General features: G+C 42.0%; 1 protein-coding gene across 1 annotated transcript in view; it reads right to left on the bottom strand.

The window, feature by feature from the left end:
• The window catches only part of srrm3 (serine/arginine repetitive matrix 3), an 81,335-nt gene that overhangs the window by 34,892 nt on the left and 26,746 nt on the right, over positions 1 to 19,697 (bottom strand). The window contains exons 2-3 of the mRNA XM_029448380.1: positions 10,214 to 10,515; positions 11 to 112 (exon numbers count right to left, since the gene is read on the bottom strand). Of these exons, the coding sequence (XP_029304240.1) occupies positions 11 to 112; positions 10,214 to 10,503 (392 nt within the window). The 5' untranslated portion in view covers positions 10,504 to 10,515. The remainder of the gene's footprint in view (positions 1 to 10; positions 113 to 10,213; positions 10,516 to 19,697) is intronic.

Raw genomic sequence — 19,697 nt, 5'->3', positions numbered from 1 at the left:
AGTAACTTACACTGGTTGTGTGTGTGAGCCCTCTCTGGTGATAACGCCCTCCTTGTCCATCAGCATTTGTCTGAATGTGCTCACTTTCTGTCGAATCTCTTCTTCTGTGTACCTGAGGATGGATATAAAGACACAGCAGTTAGTGGAGACACACATACAGATTCATCAGTAATCTGCAGTTTTAAATACTCGGCAGAGTAATGGGCTGACAAGGATGAGAGTGAATGATGAACATACAGCAAACTGAAGCAGCAGCTCGTAATAAGAGCATTGAATGCAGCAGGGAAACTGCCGAAGCTAACTGTCATCTGTCATAACTGCCAGATGCCCATGTAGGAGCCATGTCATCCCAGCTATCACACAGAGTCCAACACATGGCGAAGACTGTCCTCTGATTGTTTCCTAACCAGAACTGACACTCAGCCATCTGATGTATATTCTGATGACTCACTGACAACCTCTCTTGACCCCGGCGGGTTCCATGTTCAGGCCCAGGCTGCATGTCATGTTTTATTCTGTAAGCAAAGCGCTGAGTTGAGAGCAACTGTGGGGCATCGTGAGGAGCTTTGAGCAAGCTGACAGACATAATACTGCAGACTGCTGCAGCAGGACATGAAAGCAATCAAAAGTATGTGCAACATTGCAGATCTGTATTCATATTCTCTAATTGAGAATATCTGGCTTTTTTAATTTCAGATATATTGTGGCTGTCAGTTTGTGCAAATGAAGAGCATCGAAATGATCTGTTACACTTTAATTTCATTGTGATATTATTTGGTGCAGTAGATAATTAATAAATCAAACTCTCCTAAACTATTTCATGCATACAGCTCTGGGCTCCATCCTCCCTGCTCTGTGAGGGCGCACAGTAATCATTCATGCTGCCTGTCTGAACAAGCACGACAGAGACAATGAAGTAGCTGCTGTCCCGTGCCATTCTACAGATGGGGGAGTTATGCATATCTGTGAACTTGACAGCACATGGTCTCTTTAATGCACTGTACACTGAGCTGATCTCCTGGTGTATTCATACCATCTCCACACTATCTACACATTCTGCTCTGGCTGTGGTAATATGATGTAATGAGCTCCAGAGGCAGAGGGACATGCAGGGAGAGAAAAGGACTGAGGAGGGAAGGGGAAAGAGATAGAATTAATAAAGCCGTGAAAGTGTAGCCAGCAGTCAGACATCACAGAGTCAGACTGACTGGAAGCCTCAGCCATTAATAATAAACTGTAGGGATCGTATTAAGTACAGCAAGAAGCATGTGTAAGGAGTGTCTGGGATATAGCAGTATGTTGAAATAGAGATTCACTAATGATCTACAATTAAGAATGAAACATGTGGAATACAAAAAGGAATAAAGCCTTAGAACTCATCATCTCTTTGAGGTTCAACATACTGACGTGTGATATTTGCGTCTTTAGTAAATGATACGATCTGAAATGTGAGCTCCACTTGCAATAAGCAAAGTACTGAGGAGCTGTCCGTCCCTTAGTGCTGAAACACACACACATTTTGGGGAATATGCTTGTTTGCTCTTTTCTAGAGAAGGATGTGTGTACTGTAGGAGGTAAAAGAGACAGGCGCATGCTAGTTATTGTAGTTTGGCCCGCTGATTTGGCCCACTTATCAACACCGTCAGCAGTTGGAGCAGCAGCGGTTATTGTGACTCACAGCTAATACACCCAATTGAGTTACTTGAAAACCATTAGCGCCCAATTGCCCCAATTACCTCCATCCAATGCTTGGAAATCATAGAAAAAATCAGTCTGTCTGAGAAGGATCACATTTTTAAGTTTTCATCAGCCTGAAGTAATTCAGTGGCAGTTGTGCGTACATCCATGGGTACACTGCAAACATGAAGTGCTAATAGATAATGCAACATACTTACATACATACATACTGTCAGACTAAACCCCGCTATCGGCTATAGGCTCATTTCTGTCATTAAATTTTTCAAACTTAATGGTCTGCCGAGCGAGACAGACAGACAGCTCGGAAAACAGCCTGTGTGGGGCGCTGTGGGGTGGCACCAGACACACGCACGCACATTAGGATTTATTATTAGTTAGAACTAAGGGACCTGACTCACACTATTAAAATCAGCCCCTGACCAAAAGTACATAAAGTATGTGGCGACACATGCTTCTGGTTCATGTTCCTGTTTAATAGGTGATAGCATCTAACATGTGAGCTCTACTTAATTAAAAGAATCAAAGGTGCAGGGGAACTGTCCATCACTCAGCGCTGCAACATATTCTCTCCCCTCTCGAAGCATGGGCTCATGGCAGGACCAATTCTGTAAATTGGATTGTAAATTATCCAAGGGCTCATTTCAGCGTGGAAATGGCATTAGTCTGAGGAGCGTTTGCTGTTCTCAGATTAAATATAGCAGCCGATACCACTGTATTCTGAATTTGGTGCCATCAGTGCAATGGCGGTGCGGAGAATGAGATTAGCAGAAGTGCGATGGGGAGCTGAAATAGCTGGAAGATGGCCCAACAGACAAGAAGCCAGCCAGCCTGAGTGACAGCACCTTCAGGTCCTGCTGTATGGCAATCTCTCAGCCCAGCAGCTGTCAACTCAGCACAATGAAGGCCATACAAATATATTCATGGATTTCTATGCACATCGCAGGAGCCATCGCCGTAGCTGTGTACGATAGGTTAAAAGGGTGAGAAGGCTCAGAGGGATACTTGCTGAATGTGCTCTGGCCAACCAGACAAGAGTGAGCATGATTGTAGGTCTTTCTCCTTCCTACGCGTTGATGGCGGTGAGGATGTTAGCGCCCACAGCTATCTCTGTTAACACTGCAGCTAAAGCAAGAAAATAGAGGTCACAGCTTGTGAAGCCTAAGCTTCTGTTGACATATGACCTACCGTCCTTCTCTCTCTGCCCTGCACTGAATAGCTCGAACATCTGCACAGCTTCACAGCATGAAGCACAGCAAAGTCGGGTTCTTTTTAAAATGGTCTGGCTCACTAACCAAAGTCAGAGAGTGTATGCCCAGCAGTGCTGCTGCTTCAACAGAGAGTCTGGGGTTTAGAGGTATGAGTCAGGGAAATCCCCCACAGCACCTGAATGTCTGCAGGCAGAAACCTGGTGAATGGTGAGTCATCTACAGAGATACAAATCTATGGAGAGAAACTCTTCCTTACATGATCGCCAAACTTTTGAGTTGCAAAAACCCATAGTGAGCTGTGAGTGTGTGTGAGTGTGGATGTTTGTCAGTGGCTATTAGGAACAATCTCTCTCTGTTCTGCACATTTAATTAGCACTTCTTGCAGCTGTAAAGGTAGCTGCTTTCTGCCTAACACACCATCTGTTCTTCCCACACAGTGCAGAGGATGGCTGATTGGAGCGGTCACTCTCAGCAAGGCCGGGGTAACAATGAACTCAAAATGAAAATAATGGTTTAAAGGAACAGTTCACCACAAAATCAAAAATACATATTGTTCCTCTTACCTGTAGAGCTATTTATCAATCTAGATTGTTTTTGTTGCAGAGTGTTGGAAATATCTGCCGTAGAGACTTCTGCCTTCTCTACAATATAATGGAACTTGATGGCACTCAAAATACATTAAAAAACTAAACAGCAATGTCTCTTTCCAAAAATCAAGAGCCGGTTACTCAAGATAATGCACAGACCTGTCATGTAGGAACAATTTTCTTTCTACCAAATAGTTACATCCATCAGTTGTATCACCGTAGAAGAAAGATAACTGATACTGCTAGCTCACCTCACAACACTGAGATAGCCAACGTTACAACTCAGCCAAGGAGGAGGACGTGGTTAATGTCTAAGTCTCACGCTGTCAAAACAACCACCAAAAAAATCTAGATTGATAAAAAGCACTACAGGTGAGAAGAAGCATATGTCATTTTAGTTTTGGGTAAACGGTCCCTTTAAACTGAGCATGGCACCTGTGTGTTTTCATTAGTGTGTGTATGAGTTGGGACTGTTCAAAGGCCAAAGTTGGCCAAGTAGAGTCAAATGAAAGGCATTTAGCCCAGACCCACAGCCTACAGCATGCGGAGTCCCAGTGATTTGGGCGGAGAGAGACAGGGAACATCGATCAGAGCGAGGGGGGCCACCCCAGCCATGAAAAATCACCACGATTAAAGAACTTGATTGGAGTAATTAGAAAGCTCCGAGCAGCCACTGATTCCCCCATTAACTCACGATCCTGGAAAATGAATAGTAGTGGCCCAGAGATCATCCTTACGCTGATAGTCATCGATTTGATGAGGAGGCACCTGCGTGTGCGTGTGTGTTTGTTTGTGCTCATTCTGATGTTTCTGCGCTTGATGTCTGAAGAGCCTTTTTCCACAAGTCGTCCCCAGGCGCTGCTGTACACCTATGAAACTCTGCAGCCATCAATCCCGCTGCAAAGAGTACAGAGGCGAAGAGAAGCCAATGTAGTTAGTAAGATTGAATGGCGCTGGGAATGTGGGAAGGCGAACCCGTACACCTCCACATTTCTATTTCAGGGGCAGAATTAAAACGACTCACCGATTCACAGTGAAATAGCTTAACTCTCAAGTGGAGAGGATTTCCAATTGATGCTCTTTACAGTCATAGATTTTTTGGTTAGATAACAGGTACTAGATAGACGAGGCAGAAAAGGGTCCAAGGAAAGAGTATACCTTTCTCTCACTATATAAAGCTGCTCTTTTCACCTCCTCCACAGTAAGCAGATCAATGGTCGGAGCAGCACAATCTGCCATTGACTCTTTCTGATTGCTCGCCTTCTCTAAGAACTCCTGTAGCAACAACACATAAAGGTCTTCTGTCTAGCATGGACCTACTATATTGGCTTTGGACCCCCTGTTGACAATGTATAAAATGGGTCATTCTACCCTCCAATTTTCAGTCTAATAGGACACAGGCTTATGGTCTTATGACACAGGCTTTGGCTTGCAGGAAAACCTCCATCAGAGCAGAGATAGTTATTTGCTCTGGCCTTAGAGGCTCTGAGAGCAGCTCTCTTAATAAGATCCAAGCTACTCGCATCTCTTGCAATTTAAAAAGTGTCACTGCAGATGTTATTAAAGCAAAAGCACAGCAGTAGCGGCCAAAATACAGCAATTTAGCTCCTGACTTCTACAATAAACCTCTTTCCTTTCAGCATGTTCTGTCTTGATATTAATTTGCTTTTAATTTTAATTAATTTTCTCATACACACATGCACATCTAATTTTTCTGCTTGGTGAAGCAGGGGGCGCAATATCCTCTGCCTCGTATTTAAAAAGCTCTTACCATTGGCAAAACACACTGTGTAATGCATGCATAAGAATGGCCTAGCACACACTTGCCTCTCCGTTGTGTGTGTCTGTGTGTGCATGCATTGCGCAGATGCATATATGGGGTTCATGCGGAGCAGAGTGAGTGAGGCCCCGCGAAGAAAGCTCATTAGAGAAGCTGAAAAAAGGCTCAGACACCACAGGAGTTCAGATCATGCGCAATCCTTATGCCTCAATTAGTGTGGAAGAAAACACCCCTAAAATAGAATCTGGACGCCTTGCATGCAGAGCAGCCTTTGAGCTTGAAATCTGTCAGAGAACTGTGTTATCATAAGGAAGCCAAACCAGCTTGAAAGTAGACACTAAGAATTTATTGAGATGTTCAGTATGTGCGGTGTGTGTTAATGTTCAAAGGCCAAAGGTTAATTACCTTTCATCAACAGAGAACACACTGTGAAAGGGTTCAATTCTTAGCAGAAAACATGGACAATACCGTGGAAGGAACCTGTCACTCACAAGGTAGCCACGCCCTAAAGCACATCCTGCTTTATCGTCTATTTTACTCTAAATGGTACCATCATTTACTAAATGAACATCATGCTGAAACTAAACATTGAGACCATAAACCCATTAGGAAAATGTTTACTAAGGTGATAAATCAAGTGAGAGGTATGGACATGTTCTAATAGACTTACAATCTGACTCTATGCAACCAGAGATGTCGCCCCCTGCTGGATATTAGAAGAAAGGAACTTTAATGGCTTTACTTTTCAGACCCAGAGGATGCTGCTTGAGGGCTACTCTAATGTATGTAACCTACAGCACATCTAATATATATAAAAGGGCACCAATGACTGGCGATGCTGCCAGGCCTCGGATAGCTAAATGAACAGATTCCTTTAATTGCTGAGATCGTCTAATTGGCTCCCAGGGTGAGGCCATCACTCATGACAGACTATTTATCCTGGTCATATCTCTGGAGAAGAGCACAGTTGGATTGGGGGGGGGGGAGGGTAGGCGTGGAGCTGTGTGTAAAGGGAGGAGGGAAGTGTCTGCCATGCTGCCATGGTTAGAGAAAGAGGCAGGGATCCAACCTGCCCCCCAGCCTAATCCTTCGCTCAGTCAGTACAGGGCTCAGAGGTGACGTATAGTCTGAGCCTGCTGGCTTATATCCACAACAAATGAAAACAGACCCCAGCCACCATTTTAATTGTGTCTAATGCTTGGCATGGCTCTCCGTCTCTATCCCTGTGTTTCATCCCCCGCTCCATCCCTTAATCCTGCACACATGCACTCACACTCTCTCATTTAAAGAGGAACATTAGAAATTGGAGAGGCAAGGGGAGCTGTGCTGAGCCAAGCTGGCAAATGAGATTCTCCTTGTATTATAGCTTAACGAGACGACTCGAGTCCGTCCAGAGCTTTAACGCTCAGCTGAATGGTCACCGCCCTTTAAGTGCGACTGTCTGCGAGCCAAGCTTGTGCAGTCTGTCTGACGAGTGAGTCGAGCTGGTCAGCGCGGCTGTCTGCTCTACTTGTATTCGGTCATCATTAGCCAAGCTGCTGCCAGCCTCTACACTGTTCCACTCCACATCATGACTCTTCTACATCGCTCTCAAACCACGAGCAACTACTCCAAGCCAGGAGATGAATGGACCATGACAGATGGCTGCAGAGCACCCCCTCCTCCTTTTCTTTCATTTTTTTTTGGTAAGTCTAGCAGTTCCCTCTCAGTTACATCAATCTGTAGCTCCACCAGTACACTGCAGTCTTAACAGGGTCCCACTGCCTAACAAGTGTCACGATTAACCAAGGAGGGATGGGTAGAAAAATGGAAGAATAGGGACGGCTAATCCATCTCAACCTTCTCAAAACCCCCCAGAGGAGCTTTGATTTACTTCATCTCCATACTAACATAGTGCAACGAGGCCTACGTTTTTAGAAATTTGACACCAGTTCCACATACTGGCATTGATACATTTGTGACAGTCAACTCTCGTATCTTGAAAAAACCCTCACTAATTAGCTTGCCCATTATTCAATTAAATCACCCTCCTAATATATTAGAATAATGACACAAATAATGTGAATAAAATGTCTCAAGGATTCTGCGGTAAAGTGAATTTTCTCTGTACCGACACAGATCACAGAGCTCGTCATTAATTACAGTCTCAGCTAGCCTGGAGTTTGACTGGGAGCTGCGGTTATTCAAGCAGCAGTGTGTTTGAGGTTGTGGGTTAGGGCCAACTGCAGTCACTACAATCACTGAGCTCTTCCTAACATTGTGCTGGAGGACACACATCATGCTAATGAAACAGACTAAGCTGGGTCGGTACGTTCTCCGCTGACTGTCTCTATGGCAACCTCACTTAGAACCATTACTTGAAGACGAGGCCCATAATATTAAGTTCAAGTGTTTGCTGCAAAATATGAAACAACATCAAGGATGAGTAATGTTGCGTCTGTGACATAAACAAGATTGTTAAGCAAAGATGTCTGCCGCTCTGTGTGTGTGTGTGTGTGTGTGTGTGTGTGTGTGTGTGTGTGTGTGTGTGTGTGTGTGTGTGTGTGTGTGTGTGTATGAATGTAATTGCTATGGTGAAGGCTTGGGTTATTAGGATTTGTTGCTCCCACTTGCTCAAGCTGTTTTCCAAAGCTGTTTATTTAAAAATGTTTTAAATTTAGTCTTAGTCTTGTGTCAAATGTCCTTGAAAGATATTTTCATATTTAAACAACATAATCCTGATATCGTCACAGTGTTTAATAACATCGGCAACAGAATATTTAGTTGTTCATTAACTAATGTAACTGCTTCACACAGACAAACTATAATTATATTCAAAAGCTTGAATTCAGAAGATATGTTTTATTATTTCTTTCGATGAGATGTTGTTGCATTTTTTACTTGTTTCTCACAATTTTAAAGGCCCTATTCCCAGGCCCATGTGGTTCTTGTCACAACTAACTCCCACTGTTGACCCGGGGTCAGTGTAAGATCCCAGCACTCAGTCTCTGCTTTTTACTTGGCAGTTAGGCTGATCACCACCTCCCTGCTTCTCAACAGGTGCCCAACCAGCAAGCGACAGTGACAAGCACACGGTCCTTCACCGGCTTGCTGATTGTGAACATTACCAATTAAATGGGGCCGCTGGCCAAGCAGGAAGCACCCTGGTCTCTGCCAAAACACTCCCTGTAGAGTCCTTCAGCTAATATGGAACTGTTTCTTATTCCAGGACACAGTTACCTCCAGGATCAGAGCATCCCTCCACATTAGTTTCATTTGTAGCAGATTTGTTTCACGTCATTCTCTCTACCACAAATGAACATCATACAATCATCATACATCATTTCAAAGGGAATAAGAAAGACAATTGGTCATAATAGATGCCGGCGATCACAACAACTGATAATACATTCATCCGCTTCCCTGCTGCTAAAAATGACCATATCAACAAAACACAGCTGCTGTGCACCATTTCCAAACAAAATGTGTTTACTACATTACTCTGCAGGGGCTTGTTTTTGTTTTTCTTCCTGATGAAAATGACTTTTGGCAGCTAACAGATTGATTGTAATGTTAAATGTAATGTTTATGTGCAGCTTGTGAACCCAGCACCCCTACAGGTGTACCTGTCAATGTCAAGTGCTCTACTACACAGTAAACGCTTTCATGGCTTGCACTCCAACCAGCTCCACAATAACCCAATAGTAAAGCAAAGATAAACAACTGCTGTTTCACTGAAAACAGAATTATCACTTGACATTGACACTTGAGAGCTTACTCGCTTGTTTTTTGTGCTTAACACATATTGGGATTTATGAAAGAATATTTTTATATTCTAATCAATGAATTCTTCTTCTGTTCGCTCGTAAAAGTCTTCCAAATTAAATTCATTAAAATATCTTAACTGCACAAACTTGTCATAAATTTCTCGTTTCAAACTGATGAATGCCAACTGTGCATGAGCAGCTGCACATTCCTGATATTAGCATAATCGATGTCCCCAAATTGCTGTATTAGACTACCTGTTCTGCTCCATTTGTGGGCAAGCTTCATTCACAAAAATGTCTCAAAAAATTTAAATTACAGTCCTTCAAGTCAGCAGACGAAAACATAACAGACATATCAGTGTCAGTTGTGTTATTAGAGGACTTGAAACAATTAGAAAATATTAATACAGCTGCCAACACCATGTCATAAGATCCGTACTGTGACAGAAATAATGAAGAAATGGTTTGACTTGATGTTAGACACTGAAAAATCAGAAGTGGTCCATAAATGGGAGGCGGTCTATGGAACATGTGAGCTGTGGAGGTAGATGAGAGAATATTATACAGCAGGGGATGTTATAGGAAGTTACCGTGGACACAGACCTGCATATAGACTGCTGTCAGAGGGAGAGCATTTTCCTATCAACTACTGACCTTTATGATTAATATGCCAAGTTCTTTTTATCTATTTGAGTCGATTTTGGTATCATATTTAAACTCCAATTTAAGTCACACAGTATTTTTTTGGCAGTCGTGTCAATATTCCCTTTGCTCTGTTTTTGGTACCAACTCCTGTGGGAAATATCTGACTCTCTAGCTGCTAAACGCTCCGCTATGTTCTCCAGCTAGTCTCTAACTGTGCTGTTTGGTGCTGAGTAGGTAGTGTACAGGGAGTTCTTACAGCTGTTTTACTCAAAACTGCTGTCTGCTGCAGCTGAAAAAGACACTATAAAAAGGCGGTGAGAGTTTAAATCTACGTACCAGACAGCTGAGCGAATTGAAACTCGCAATAAAACCCTACAAGACCGAGGGAGCTGCAGAGTCAGGGGATAATTTTCTGTAGGTTCATCACTACGAGGGACTCCTTTCACATTGTCTTCATATTGTCTTCATATTGACATTAAAATATATCGATTTATAGCTGCTTGCTAGCCGCATGAGGCCTAATATAATATTGTGAATGGTTGTACTTACCCCTGCTCCTCCATCATCTCCTGGAGCTCCATACATTTGAGCTCCACCCTCCTCTTCCTCTCATGGTCCAGAATCTCTCTATGTGGCTTTCTCAGTAGGACGGGCTCTGCTTTGGGCTCCTCCTCCTCCTCTTCTTCTGTAACTGGCTGTCCCTCCTCACTTTTAGCTTGTAGGACTGCGGTTGGCGTCGGCCCTCCAGATCCTGCAGCTGCTCCCGCTCCGGGCAGCACGGGCTGGGCCATCCCGTTTGCACCATCTTTAGGAGATGGCACCCTCGCCGCATCGTACATGATCACTGAACTCTGTGAAGATACAGAAGATGGAGAGAAACTGTCAGATGAACACTTGGTGATCTGGTGGTCTTAAACTCATTTCAAGTTCCAATGTTTCCAAGAACCATCGTTTGGGTGGATTTTCAATTTATTACTGAATTCTATGCACTGTTAATGGTGACGAGAGTGAATCATTCTTATTCACATATAAAATGAAGATAGTCTTTTCCTTTGAAGATTGTACAGAGCCCCCTGAAGGCCCCTTTATGGCCCCTGAACCCCTGTTTGTCAACCACAAAGCTGCAAACTGATCTTTTCCCACACATACACACCCGCATGTCTGTAGAACAGCGTATGTGGATAAACAGTGAGCCACAAACACTGAAAGGTGAGCGGAGATGTTAATACTTCTGGACAGGCTGCAGCGTTTCTGCCTGAACTGAGCAGTAGTACCCATTGCAAACACTCACACGCATCAACATACAGTACACAAATGCACACGCACGTACATGTCAACGTGCATTGCCAGCGACAGCACTGGCAGCAACTTCTGCTGCATGAGTCAACAGCCAGTAGTGCCGAGAGGCAGGTTCAGGGGAGAGAGTGAGCGTTACATTCCTCTCTAAAACTCTCTCGTCTCCCCGACCAATTTGAAGCTGGAAACCAAGGTCAGCATGCATACATGCAGAGACTATGAGAAGCAACAAAACAGGTGAGAGAAGAATGTGGAAAGTATTTATTTGTCTTTATGAGAGACTTGTTCTTTTTAATGCACTGGTCCATTTTGGGCTATATACTGACATGTCTTCTGTCAGACTAGTGGAAAGAAAACATCCATAATAAACATTTAGGTGTTTATTTTACTTTGTCTACTTGTGTCTGTAGAGACTGTGAAATCTTCATGGTGGTATCTACTATCTAAAGTCTTATATATCTGTATTAGCCTACTCACCTGTAGTGTCTTCCAAAATGTATGGTTTTTACTAAACATATCTTTAAAGGTCTATCTATATTCTGAAGGTTTTTACAGATGAATTGGTTCATATATCATTCATAGCCTGATTTATGGAACATTTTATTCCTAAAAATATGAAGAAAATGTATTATTTTTTTAATGGGTGACGATATTATTTTCTGATCCTTGGAATGATGATAAGAGATATACAAAATCTTCAAACCTGGCTTTATCCAAGGTTATTTAAATGTAACACTAAGTAAAGTAAGTAATCAACTGGGGATGAGTCACAGTGACACATCTATTAGTTACATTTTTACCCTATTCACCTCCCTTAGTATAACTTAACACATTTTACTGCATGCATTGAATTGAACACTGAATGCATTCTTTGTTTTCACTTGCTCGACCTTTCTGTTGCTGGCTCGTTCACTGATAAAAGGATGAGGTTGTCATTTTGGTGAATAATAAAAATAGCCGTCATGTACAAGTGCAGCATGGACTGGGCTCTGATTAAGATGGATTGTCCTGTTAAAGCCGGTAGAACATGCAGGAAGAGAGCTGTCCAGCACCGGTCCCCTCCCTATGCAGCTAATGGCTTCATTTTTCACCGAGGAGCCAAAAAAGCCCAACCGAGGCTGTTCATCACTGTCACACAAAGTGTGAGATAGGATGACTGAGGCTGGACGGACAACCTCCAGAACTAAAATCGCATCTTATCCAAACCTATTTCGTCTAATCATTGGGAGTGTAGAATTCGAGCAGCGTGTGCGATGCATTCAGGCGGTTCTGTATGTTTTTGTTGGTGAATAAGGATGTGTGCGCTGGTAAACGAGCCGTGGATCTGAGTGTAGCGACACGGCCCCCGGCTGACAGAACAGGTGGCAGAACAGCAGGAGGCATCATCGCTGAATCTATTATACAGTAAATCAGCACTTGATATTCCATGCCAGCAATCTCTCATCTGCACACGCCACACACAGAACAACTCTGTAGAATAATCACGCTCCATAGCCCTGAATGGACATTCAGGTAGACATAAAGGCCCTCTCTATGAGATTGGATGTAAGTCAATTAATATGACCTTGTTTTCTACTAATTGAAATGTCAGAGCAAAGACAATGGGTTGCTCTTTCTGCTTCCTGTCTTCCAGTTTGTTTCAGGGATGCACTGATTCATCGACCGATATTCGTGTTGTTGACTGCCACGAGCTTATCGACAGGTAAGTTGACATCTACCGACGTTTATCTATTGTGTTGCATCAGTAGCTAGCATGTGCTGCTACTGCAGCAGCTGATTCAGGTAGAAGACGCCGCTGGCTGGACACAACTCTGGCATGACGTAAGAGGGCAATGTGTCATTTGTTTACAAATAAAAGTGGAAGAAAATGTCGGCCATGTCAAGGATAAAGATCAGCGACAAGAACAATGTATTCCGTATGAAAAGAGGAGAATGATAGCCCTATTTATGTTTCTAATAACCTTTACATTTAATCTATGTTTCACAAACATATTGTTTTGTTGGGCTAAGTACTGAACACTTCTTCTGATTGAGCAGGTAGTTGTTTAGCAGCTAAAAAGGCTTTTAAAGCAGTTATTTAAAAAAAGAAAATATTTTGCATTTCAAAGAGAAGTTGTGCTCATTCAAAGACAGTGTAATGTAATGCTGAATGTTAGTTGTTTTTTTTATGAAGATTTCTTTTTTTTCCCTGGCACAAAAGTGGGAATAAATAAGAACAACTAAAACATCGTTATGGACATCATGTCTTGGCCTGCTGGGTCGCTCCTCTTAACAAACCGCACAATTTTCCCCACATGCCCCCGAGCGAACATAAGAAGCTGTTTGAAATTCATCTGTAATGAGCGTAAATAAAGTGGAGATATCATCTGAAAATCTGCAGGAAAGGAACCTCCCATCACAAATGAAATCCTTTGCAAATGGCAGATGTGGGAGTTTAAAAGCTGCGGGGCCAAGCGCCAGTCTGTGTTAAACAATGCTGTAAATATCCAGCCATCTCATTATACTAATGCATCATTCCACAGTCCTTTCTTTTGTTCCCAAGAGGGGGTTGCAAAGAATGTGTTCTCTTTCAAGTTAAGACAACTAAATCATTTAACTATGTAATGGAAAAAAAATCAGAGCAGAAAGGAGACTTGTCAGTAAGCTGATAAGGCAGCAGAGCACACAATTAATTGTGTTTGAGCCGTCTGCAGGGACTGAAGGTTATCTGGAGCGACTGTATTAATGCCAGCAACCTTTTCCTGCCATTATTGCCAGGGCGTATAAGACTGTCACAACCTAACAAACACTGCTTGTAATTAGTCATTATGCTAGGTGAGGTTGTTAAGTGTCACGACCACTTGATTCAAATCACAAAGAGATAATGTGCACTTGAAAATTCAATATTGTATTTTAGAGCAATGACACTGATTGCTTAGAAATAAAAGAGCCATTAGCTCGTGCCTTCTCTCCGTCGAATGGAAGAAGATGGTTTCTGTTGTCTCTTGCTAACCTTTGCCGGTGCTTTCCTGTGCTGTCTGCTTGACAGGGTGCTGCTGCCGTGGAGGTCTCTGCTGTGTCGGCACTGCAGCCCGTCTTCTGCTGACAGCAAGCCTTACACAACCACAACAGGGCGTAAAATAATCATGGTAAGTGTGAGGTGCCGGTCCTCACTAAGTGTTGAAGGCTTGCTGTAATTTCCGTACAGGAATCATGATCTCTTAATGACAGTGTCGCTGGTAGCCCACGCAGTGCTGACTCATCTGATATACAGACGATGAATCATGCACTTAAAGCTCAATTAATAAGGATAACATTCACCGTGGCCACACAGTGAAACAAGCTCAGTCTCATTAGGCTAATGAGACTTTAGAGAGGGGATTGCCTGGACTTGAGCCACACTGTGATTATAGTGAATTTAAATTTTTCCATAGAGGATTCTATCTGAATATATCATTAATAAAAAGTAAATGACATCATTTGTACTATACTGTAGCCCCTGTGAGCTGCACTCTATTAGGATATTTGATGGGTAGAGTAACTGCCTACATAGTTAGAAGCAGATTTACACAAGGAATTGACCTCCGGAGCTTCTAAATTGGGAGAAATTAAAGCAGAAAGCAGATCAATGATTTTCTGTTTGTGATTACATGATGAACCTGGCATTAAAATCTATCGCTGCAATACATTTTACTGATGAGAAAAACCTATTTAACATCTTGACTGTGACGATATCTATAGCTATGGCAAAGTGAAATGTACAATGCTTCAAAATGTACATGTATGTTGCAGGGTGTCCTTGGGTGTTTTGAAAGGCGCCTCCAAATAAAATGTATTATTATTATTATTATTATTATTATTATTATTATTATTATTATTATTATTATTATTAATCGATCCACCACGGAGATATAGGATGAGTTGTGATTACACTTGGCACAGATATCCACGGTGCCTAGAGGATGAATCCTAAAAACTGATTTCTCCTTCAGCCCCACAGTGAGATTGACATGTATGGTTCATCCACCTGCGTGCTGTCGGAGGTTTTTTGCGACTGGGGGTTTGCTGGTGCGTAGTTCACTCCACTCCTCTCCTCTCCTCCGCTCTGTCTCTGACTTTAGGTGGTGAATGCGCAAGGCAAGAAAAAAACAAAACACTTTCATTTCTGGGGGCGCGGGGTTCCGTTGGGGGAACATATGTGTATTTTTTTTAACGGTGCGCGATCTACCCGCACTACACTCGCGATTTACCGACCTTTTGGGCACCCCTGACCTAGATGCACTCAGCTTTTAATCTTCACACAGCAGTAGTGGGTGGATTTTATTTTACTGATTTTCTGGAAATTTGGGCCACATATTTAACTCAAAGCACCCTTAGTGGCAGTGAAAATATAAAAGGTAAGGGTGAGGCATGACATGTAGCCTGTCTGTCTATAAACCAAGATGAAGCATCAACACATCAGTACTTATAAATATTATTACAATCATTGTAAATTGTATCGATGTAGGAAGACTTTAGTGATTCGATACAATCACTTCTTTATCTGAGCTGGCAGCAAGTTTTGTGTATCTGAACATATGATGAGGTTTTTTACATGTTAAATCCACACAGCAGGACACTTTCAGTACAGAACATGTGTAAGGCCGTCTGTACATTTAGACCTGTTGATGTAAAGACTGCAGACACAGCCATACAGTGAGTATAATTAGACGAGAGTCAACATATTGTGAACGTTTTCGTTCTGCAATGAATCTTTGCAGTTATAATTGTAGGCTGTGGTTGACTATAGTCTGCACTGCACTGTAAACAGGGGAATTAGATTATTTTCAGCCAACATTGATTTGTATAAATCATCCAACACCGACATAAAATCAATCCTGGAGGTAGAATGTCTCTGCTTTATAACTGCTGGCCAACAATCCAGTTTCATTACAGGAATAATTGTTGTTCCATCTTATCATATCCTCGCATATTGATGTGTAATTAAAATCTTTCGATGGGGTTAATGGAGCTGACTTTGCAATAAGAGTGAAACAAAAGACAGAGACAACAGCATGCTATGTTTTCTTTTCTTAGTAAATCTTAGGCTTGTTTAAGTGGATTGCAAGCTGCTGCACTCGAGAGGAAAAAGCAGAGAGGTGGGAGCGGTCTCCTTGTAGCCACTCTCCTCACTAAAAGCCGACTCTCTCTCGCTCTCTAACGCTGCGCCCCTCTCTCATAGCAAGCCAGGTCACTCTGTGTTGTCCAACAGAATGGGTGTTCTGGATATATTTGTGTGCACACGTGTTCACTGAAGTTCCCCCTCTCCCTCTGTTTCACAGCTCCTGCTTTCCACAACACCTTTCCTCCTTTCCTTTTGGCTGGAAGCTGGTGTTTTGTTTTTAGCACTTTGGCACCCAGAGGATGTGTTAAGCTTTCCCAAGGTCAGCTGTCTTCATTCCAGGCACGTTGGATGGCTGTTGGGTGCCCGGAAACAAGCAGCCTCCTCTTTTTTTTATTTTATTTATTTTTTTAAATCGTAGTTGGGTGGAAGGTGCATACGAAATGAGCAGAGGAGGACTGAGAAACGGTAATAGAGAAGGAGGAAGGAAGAGTCGTACACAGAGGCCTTGTTTGAAGAGTAAATGATGGATCAAGAGTTTTGATGCGTGTAATTATTTATTCACTGCTGTTTACCAAAGCTCTGCCACTTGTGTAATTTAGCACGTCACAAAGAGACCACACTAAATAGACTTCAGTTGAGCACATTTTCACACAACAGCTGCTCTGATTTGGTAAATTCATGCCCAGACACATCTCACCATAGAGCTGACTTTAATAAAGAGACATAGTGTTAGAATGTGTACAGGTAGTATCTGTAAAGTGCTTCACTAACTTTTCTGATGGAGCTTGGGGAGCTGCAGCACAGAGAGAAATAAGTAGTTGCAGTTGAGAGAGAGATTGTGAGGGAGAAAGAGAGCGCTAAAGAAGGAGGAGAGGACGGCTGCTGGTTGATGCTGCTGTGCTAAATACTTCTCTCAGACGCAGAGCTCTGCTAAAACTACACTTTCATGTGTAGAGCTACCAGTAAGAGCCACTTTATGCATCATGTTAGAGCTGCAACGATCAGTCGATCGACAGAAAAATAAAAGTGAACTATTTTGATAATCGATAAATCATAATAGTACTTTTTAATGCAAAAGTGGAAGAAAAGGCTGTTTTTAGCCTCTCACATATAGACACATTCATAATAAAGTTAATATCTTTGAGTTTTGGACTGACAAAACTAGACACTTAAAGACATTTAAAAATATATTTTTATAGATTATTCAAGAAGATAATCGTCAGAATAATTGATAATGAGATTAATCGTTAGATAACACAAACAGGATGACAAAAGGTTTATCTCAACATACTAAGGAGTGGTGTGAGCGAGGCCAGACTGCAGCTGAAGAATTGTGGCCTTTGGTGGAGAAACATCCTTGACAACCACAGAGAGGGAGTGTGACAGAAATAACCCACCCCTGTCCCATTTTCACCTCAGAGGGAGACAGAGATGCTGTCTATGAGGTGACATCCAGGCTCATCCTGGCACACAGTTAAGCTGTAGGTTACCAAGCTGAAGGAGTAGACGCTCGACCTCAGAACCTTGGAATAGTTTGCCCTGCTTTGCTCTTAAAGGATACTTATTTTTATTTATTTTTTATCTCTCCTCGATTCTTCAGCAGGTTTATATCTGCTCCAGCTGGCTCGTGGTACAACTGCATTCAGACATGCTCAAACTCATCAACTGCACTGTGCTGCCATGTGTAGAGTCTCAGGGGAGGAATGATTAGCATAGGGCTGCTTGTGATGAGATTAGCGGGGTCACTGGCAGGGGAGCGATGGGCTCAGGTCTGTGTGCCTGCCTGTCAGCACACTACACGACACAACACATGCGCAAACTGAGGACTCTTAAGAAGGGCAAACAAAGATCAAACTGATCATGTTGGATTATTGATCTTCTTTAATTGTCGCTCTAATGTATGTTGCATGATGGAAGCATGATCTTAGAAGATCAATGACATTATTTAGATAATATGATAATATAATATAGACTTTGAACAGGTGCCAGGTTTATTCCACGCTTTGTATAGAACTTCTGTGTGGAAACATTTGAAAATGTGTAAAAGAAAAAACATCACAAAACTCAAAGATGCTTATCTGATAAAGATAACTGCATACCAAACTGTGGAGGTAATGGAGCAGTACTGAGATGACTCACTAACAAACTTTAATGTCATCATTTCAAATTGCAATCCCTCATACTACTTGTTCCTGACTAAAGTAATCACATTACTGTAAGGCCTATCTGTGCTATGTGATACTGCCCATCACTACCAATAACCACCAGAAAGCAGTGCATCAATAGATTTAGATTTAGTCACACCTGCCCATCAAAATGTGTTTAATCTACAAAATCCCTACTGTTCTTTATATAAACCCAATACCACAAATTACAAATGCTCCTCAGTGGGCTTTACAAGCTGTATAGCATACGACATCCTCGGTCCTTAGAACCTGTGTGGTTTCTCTATAGCTTTTAGCCTTCTTTAAATCTACCATCACTACAATAACAGAATGATGATCCAGTGCAATGTACATCTAAGAGAGCAGATCTCATTCAATAAAGCTTAAACAAGTTACAAAAGGAAAAGATCATGCTTTTCTTTGAGATATCCTTTCAACAGTCCATGTTAAGTGTATTAATGGATTCAGCCTCTATCACGTGGCCTTGCTTACTCAGCAGATATATCTTAAGTTGCATTTCAGGTTTCATCAACTGCTTTAGCCTTTGTTCTATTACTGTAAGCTTCAATGATCTTTTAGCCAACAAAGCAGTTTTTCTGATACGACTACAATGTGCTTCTGAGACTGAAAATCTAGCTGCAACAAAATACTGTAGGTGTTGAAAACCTCCTTCCTAACTCAGTTTGGAGTCTGCTTGCATTTTGAGACTGAGGCAATACATTGCCCTCTCTCTCTCTCTGAAGTGCAAATTAATCCCAGAGGATAAAATGATGTTCGCAAAACTCAAATTTCTGCATGTGACTCATCTTATTTAGAGGGCAGCTGAAATTGAACAGTGAAATCTAAGCAAAAAGAAAAAGAATCACCTTCTTTCTTCAAGGAGAGCAATAAGAGCAATTTCCTCGACTGTGCCGTCTTTCCCTCCCCGTCTGTTTCTCATGCTGGGAAAGTCAAAGAGCCATCTGGAGATTAGCCATCCAAACCCACCATCCATTATAGCATTTATCAAATGTCCAGCAGATTAGCTCATCACCAGCTGTGGCTGATGTGTTCCCACAAATTCAAATGACCTCCCAACATCATTATCTGAATTTCACATATTTTCCTCTTTCTGAATGATTATTTCCAAATGGCTAAACTCATAACTTTTATAAATGATTAATTTATAAGTATTTCCATGAAACTATCTCTGACTTTTATGATAATGATTAGGGGTGTGTGAAAATTTCTGTATCTCACGACACAATTTCGATTGTTAGTAGTATAAACTGTAAACACACAAAGGCAGACCGAAGACAAAAGGTTCAAACATTTAGTCGTGCTAAACTTGCACAAATCCTGCCTGTTACATTAATATCTATTAATATATTAATAAAAATGCTTGACACAACTTTGACTTGGTGTGTAGGATTACTGTCCATCAGTAGCAGTATCCAGGGTCTTTTGTTGAAAGAAAAATAAATGTCTAGAAGTTGTGAATCAGTTCAGA

Source organism: Cottoperca gobio, chromosome 14 (assembly GCF_900634415.1).
Source record: "Cottoperca gobio chromosome 14, fCotGob3.1, whole genome shotgun sequence".
Lineage (NCBI taxonomy): Eukaryota > Metazoa > Chordata > Actinopteri > Perciformes > Bovichtidae > Cottoperca > Cottoperca gobio.
The sequence above is the reverse complement of the archived record's forward strand: the minus strand, read 5'-3'. Positions and strand labels throughout refer to the sequence as shown.